At 52.6% G+C, this 6,000-nt stretch overlaps 1 protein-coding gene and 1 long non-coding RNA gene across 5 annotated transcripts in view; one reads left to right on the top strand and one right to left on the bottom strand.

Moving 5' to 3' along the window:
• Nucleotides 1–1,232: 1,232 nt before the first annotated feature.
• Nucleotides 1,233–3,026, bottom strand: Fam120aos (family with sequence similarity 120A, opposite strand). Its single transcript, NR_015601.1, has 2 exons — nucleotides 2,534–3,026; nucleotides 1,233–2,200 (listed from the first exon to the last, which is right to left on the bottom strand). It is a non-coding gene; the product is annotated as a family with sequence similarity 120A, opposite strand (long non-coding RNA).
• A 51-nt stretch (nucleotides 3,027–3,077) lies between these two features.
• The window catches only part of Fam120a (family with sequence similarity 120, member A), an 88,845-nt gene continuing 85,922 nt past the window's right edge, over nucleotides 3,078–6,000 (top strand). For 3 of the 4 annotated variants that reach the window (XR_001780775.1, XR_003950447.1, XR_001780776.1), the window contains exon 1: nucleotides 3,261–3,783. Coding sequence is in view for 1 of the 4 variants with exons in the window: in NM_001033268.3 (NP_001028440.2) it covers nucleotides 3,310–3,783 (474 nt within the window). In the remaining 3 variants the exon portion in view is untranslated. Of the gene's footprint in view, nucleotides 3,784–6,000 lie in introns of all 4 variants that reach the window. The other variant, NM_001033268.3, reaches the window with a different exon arrangement.

The raw sequence follows: 6,000 nt of genomic DNA, 5'->3' as shown, positions 1-6,000 counted from the left end.
CTTGCTTCGATTTCCCTTCAGTAAGGAAAGCTCAAGTGTAAGTGAAAGAAATACTTTCCAACCCAAGCTGCTTTTGGTCCTGGTGTTCCACCACAGCAAGAGAAAGCCTAATTAAGACACACCCAAAAGTTAGAATCTTACTTTCCCATAAAATGTATTTTTAAAACAGCTCAAAGCGAAAATGAATTCGCAGCTGTGAAGAGAACATTTCTAGTCCGCCTAGCTGAGTAGAAAGCTTAATCCCAGAGTACCAGAAGCCCCCAGACTAGAACAGCCTGAGACTGCATGCAGACCAAGCGTGCGCATGCTCTGTGGGGACTCTGAAGTCGCACCCAGGCACAGGTTAGGGCTAGGCACACCCCAGGAATCAAACCCCAGCGGGAATACCGTGTCTCCTCCTGATCTCTCCTCCTGATCTCGGGGCGTGTCGGGTAGGCATCATGTTGGGCGGGCAACATGCCCTGCACTTGCAATCCCAGGTCTCAGGGGGCTGAGGATGATTGCTGTATATTGAGGCTGGCTGGCTGCACAGTGGGGTCCAGGGCATCTTGGGCTATGAGTGAAACCTCGAAAATTCCCAAAACCCAACCCCAACTCCCAAACCAAAAAAAGGGCAACATTTTCCTGCTTTAAGCTGTAAGTAAATTAGCCGATGGGAAACAAGTTGAAATGCTGAGAGTAAACTCCCGCCCCCCCCCCCCCCCCGCCCCCGCCTGCTTAAGTTCTGTGCTCTGTGGCTGGCTGGCTCTCTCTATTAATCTAGTAGTCATAATCCTTTTTTTTTTTTTGGAGGCAGTCGGGGAGACAGGGTCTCTCTGTCTCTCTGTGTAGCACTGGTGACCTGGAACTCATTAGGTACAGAAGATTGTCCTTCAATTCACCCAGGTCCACCTGCCTCTGCATCCTGAGTTCTGGAATTAAAAGGGTGAGAATTCTTGGAAGTCTATGGTCATGCAGTATTATTCATTTATTTTTCCCCTCAGTAGTGTGGTAATCACTTCATGAAAAGTTTCTCTAATACAGCCCTAAATGGAGAAAAAAAAGTCCCTAATCATATTGTATTCCCAAGCAGACTCTAAGATTTAGTATTTTTCAAATAGGATTTAGATATTTAGAAAATTTAAACATCACTCAACTCCTGAATTTTCTTTATAGCGTTGTTAGCCAAACAATTTCCCAATCATTAATAAGTTTGGAGGGCATACACAGTTAAACAGGGAAAGCAAGCATGATGAAATTTTGAGGGCTTTTATTATGAAAATGAATTTTAAAGTTCTCAAAATTCCAAAGCACAGTCTATACAATCACAGAGTACAGAAGTGACTACAAAAGCTGGCATTGCTAACATCTGTATAACAACCTGGGAGGCCACAGAAAGCCAAGGCTCTCTTAAGGAGAGTGATACTTTCTTTTAGAAGGATCACCATCCTACGGTCTTAAAATAAAATGTATGCTTAATTCCAAAATCATGGGTGCTAGCACAAAAGCTTTCTCCCCTCTCCCTTTTTAAAATAAATAAATAAAAGCAGTAATGTTTAAAAGAAATAAAAAACAGGCCAGGCAGTCAGGATGGCAAAGGGCTAGCCCAAGCAGGCCAGCAAACAAGAAACCACAACAAAAATAAACACAAACCTAAACAAGTGAATGAAATATATATGGAATGTAATCTTGTTAAGAAAATACAAGTGATTCATGTGCAATCTTGTATACTAGCTGTGAATTACATAAAACTTGATTATTTTGGGGGATGTTATTATTTAGTGAGGCTTTAAGTGTAATCTTAATTTCTAAATGACATGGAATTACTTACTCTGGGATTAAGTTTTCTACTCAGCTAGGCGGACTAGTGGCCTCATCACTAATTTTATACATAAGTGGCATAACGTATCGGGTTTAAAAAAATTAAGGAAAATCCATCAAGGCCCTAAGCGCATTTCATCTGTCTACATCACAGGAGCCTGTGTTTGAGATTGGTGGAAGAATGGGGTGTTATGATCACAGTTCATTGTATACACGCATGAAACTGTCAAAGAATAAAAATAGTCTTTAAAAGAAAAAAAAATTAAAAGAAACTATAGAATTCAGTTTGCCTATTCTCGAAGACTCTGATGGGGGGCTTTGAGTCTGCATGAACTTGGTGTTCTGTGCGATGGATGGGTCACTCCTGTGTCCAGTGCACCCCGCTCCAGCAGCGGCTTGTCTAGAAAAAGAACAGATGAAAAATTGAAGGTAAGCAAAAAAACAAAACAAAACAAACAAAAAAAACCGCTCCTTTTTCTTGGGGGAAGGGGGAGCGGGAGGCGGGTTTCATGTAGCCCAGGCTGGCTTCCAATTGGATGGAATGACCTTGAACTTCTCTGATCCTCTACTCTCCACTTCAGAATGCTGGGATTACGGCCTAAGCAACACGCGGGAATCGAACCCTGGGCGATCGAAGATCCCAGACAAGCACTGTGCCAACTGAGCTACGTGCCCAGGTCCCCAGCGGACAGCTTCTCCTTCAGAACGTTTGGTCCTGGCTCAGCATACGTACCGTCGGCGCCTGGGTTTAGCCGGACCCTCGCAGCCCGAGCCCCTGGAGGCAGCGCACGTCCGCTCGTCTCCGGAGGGCGGCGCACGCCGGGGAGGCTTGCCCCTCTCGGGGAGTCTCCTCAGCCGGGTCCCGACACCAGGCCGTGAAGCCGCCGTCCCGTCCCGGGAGCGACGCCATCTTGTCGCCGCCGTCCTCCTCCGCGGCTCGCGCTCCCGGGCTCCAGGCTCCCCCTAACCCCGCCGCGCGACACACGCGGCGGAGGAGGAGCGCTGGCTGCCGGCCACGCCTACCGGGCCCGCAGCCGCGAGCGGGGCGGAGCCAGCCTCGGAGGCCGCGGCCTCCGGGCGCGGCCTGCACGGGCCCAGGCGCCTCCCCGAACCCGCCCGGCTGCGGCCCCCTAAAGGGCCCGACAAGCCGAGTAGCGCTCCGCCTTCTCCGCCCCGCCGCCGCCGCCCCGGGAGCCCGGCCGCGGCCCCGGCGCCGCCTCTTCCGCCTCCCGCGTCCGCGCGGGCGGGCCCGACGTCAGCGCCGCCCCGCCCGGCCCAGCTTCGGCCTCGGCCTCGCAGAGCGCGGCGGCGGCGCAGGTCCCTCCCCAGACATGGCCCTGGGAGGCGGCAGCACATGGCGGCCGCGGCGGCCGTGAGCGCGCCCCCGGCCAGCCCCAGCCAGCCCTGAGGCTGCCCGCGCCCGCCGGCCGCGCCACGGCCCTGCCGCCCCCAGCCCCGCCGCCGCCGGCCCCGCCGCCGCCCGCGCGCGCGCGCCCCGCCGCCGCCGCCATGGGCGTGCAGGGCTTCCAGGACTACATCGAGAAGCACTGTCCGAGCGCCGTGGTGCCGGTGGAGCTGCAGAAGCTGGCCCGGGGCAGCCTGGTGGGCGGCGGGCGGCAGCGGCCCCCGCAGACCCCGCTGCGCCTGCTGGTGGATGCCGACAACTGCCTGCATCGCCTGTACGGTGGCTTCTACACCGACTGGGTGAGCGGCGGCCAGTGGAACCACATGCTCGGCTACCTGGCGGCTCTGGCCAAGGCCTGCTTCGGAGGCAACATCGAGCTCTTCGTCTTCTTCAATGGCGCGCTCGAGAAGGCCCGGCTGCACGAGTGGGTCAAGCGGCAGGGCAACGAGCGCCAGACAGCGCAGCAGATCGTCAGCCATGTCCAGAACAAGGGCACGCCACCGCCCAAGGTCTGGTTCCTGCCTCCGGTCTGTATGGCCCACTGCATCCGCCTGGCGCTCATCCGCTTCCACGTCAAGGTGCGGCTGCAGCCGGTTCGCCGGGGTCTCCCAGGGCTGGGGCTGGGGTCTCTTTGGGCCTGAGTCAGGATCGGGCCTGGTGCCCTTTGGACCGATTCCCTTCGGGTTTGGGTCAGGGTTGGGGTCTGGGGTCACTTGGACAGGAGTCACAGTTGGGCTACAGGCCTCTTCGCGCTTCGGGCTGGGCCTGGGATTGCTTGGGTAGCGATCAGAGTTGAGTCTGAGGTTCCTTGGCCCAGGGGTTTGGGGCTTGGCCTAGGGTCTTTTTGGGCTTGGATTTGGGTTGGACTTGGGAGGTCTCTTAGGTCACTGTCAGCGCTGAACTAGTTCCGGGAAGCCCAGCCTAGCCCAGAGTGAGTCCTGGGTGCCCCTGCCCGTGGAAGGCCTCAGCAGGCTTCAGTGTCTCTCAGGGCCCCTCTCGGGACATAGCGTGTCACCATGCCCAGGCTTGATGCAAGCTAGGCAGAGGGGCCCTAGAGCAAGATGGATGCCCGGGCCTTTAGGCCTGGTGTGGTTGAAGTCTACCCACCACATTCCTCCCTACTCTCTGGCCTCTGTGGGCCCATAGACTTGTTCATATGACACTTGAGGCTGGTGGATAGACCCTCACCCAAAGTGGGATCGGTGGTGTCGTCTCCCACATCCTCAGTCTTTCTCCTCCCCTGAGAGGCCGACAGGCTACCCACTGGCCTTATCCTTAAGCATATACCCATCTGTCGAAATTAACCCACTCTTTCCCAGCAACAGGTTTATCTTGGAAGTCTGGAGAATAAATAATGAGAGTATATTGCCAGGACCTTAGGCACAGGAAGCTGAAAACAGAGCCTCCAAAGCTGTGGGAGAGGAAGGAACCTTGTTATAAACCAGGGCTGATCTCTTAATTCTCAAGGCAGATGCCCTGCTCTTCTACCTTTGAAAATGAGATGTTTGGAGAAATTGTCTATGGTAACGTTTTGGTTTTAGATTTCATGGTACTGTGAATTTGATGAGATGGGCTCTTGTCAGTTCTCTGAGTTTTAAAGTGGTTCAGTTCTGTATGTCTACTATGAAGGTAGCAATTAGGACCAGGAAGAAGAATTTGGGGGTCGTTTGGCATAGGCAGGAGCTTGTGAGAGCTGTTTTTCTGCTGCACAGGAAGTGTTGAGTGACCTTCACTAGCCCTGATTGGTGGGTAAGGAGGGAGAGCTCCACATGTTAGCCCTCTGCTGTCCCGTTGGCAGAAGGTTCTGCAGCCAGAATTGGGCCAGAGAACTTAAGGGCTCCGAGGTTGATTGAGAGCCGAGCACCTAACTGATCCTCAACTTTGAATAGCTTTGCATTTTCATGATTTTTTTTTTAAACACTTCTTTGGGGAGGGGTGAGGCTGTTTGAGTTTTTAAGACTTGCTACTGTCTTCCAACTTGCTCTTTTCTTTGGAAACTGAGCTTGAGTTACAACTTTTAGCATGTCTCCCTCTTCCTGACCATCCCTGCTGGCAGTGGTGATGGTGGTAGTTAAGCCTAAAATGATTGCGGAAGTCCCACCCAGGGTCCTGTTGCAATTGGTGAAGTTGTGTTTAAGTGTGTGGGTGGGGGTGGCTGGATGCCTGGTGATTGGCCCAGGAATATGGCAGATACACAGCCTGACATTTCTTAGGGAGTTCGTGTGAGAGGCAGTGTGTGCCTCTCACTTTTTCTCTGTAGCCTGGGGCTCTCAGAGGGGGAAAGCAAAGCTGTTGCTCTGTGATCTACCTCTAGTGGACAGCCTGGAAATGGACCTGCTTTAGTGTTGCTTAGTGATGGGAAGTAACATCTAAGACACAAAAAGAGTTTTATTTTACCTGCTTTTGCTAACTGCACAGGGCTGTATTTTTAGTCAGCAGAGACATTCAATAAAAGATTGAATATTACTTCAGATTAGAGTCTCCTCTGTCTGTCCTTGTCTCTATATCTGTTGTGTGTGTGTGCACTCCTGAGACAGTGTTGCCTTTCCTGCCTGCTCTGTCTCTCAGCCTTCTCTAGTCTTTGTAGATGCAATTCTAGCAATCCTGGCTGTCCACTTTCTCAACTCTGAGGAGAGGTGAAAAAGATAGTTTGCTGGAGGCAGGAGCTCCATTAATAGCAAAAGGTGGCACCAGAGAGAAGATGTGAAGCTGTAAAAAGCAGAGACAGAATTCTGGGAACTATTTTAAAACAAGAGAGCAGTCCTGTGTACTTCAGCATCCCTGAGGGTAGTGCA

This window comes from Mus musculus, chromosome 13 (assembly GCF_000001635.26).
Source record: "Mus musculus strain C57BL/6J chromosome 13, GRCm38.p6 C57BL/6J".
Taxonomy (NCBI): domain Eukaryota; kingdom Metazoa; phylum Chordata; class Mammalia; order Rodentia; family Muridae; genus Mus; species Mus musculus.
This window is presented reverse-complemented; position numbering and strand designations above follow the sequence as displayed.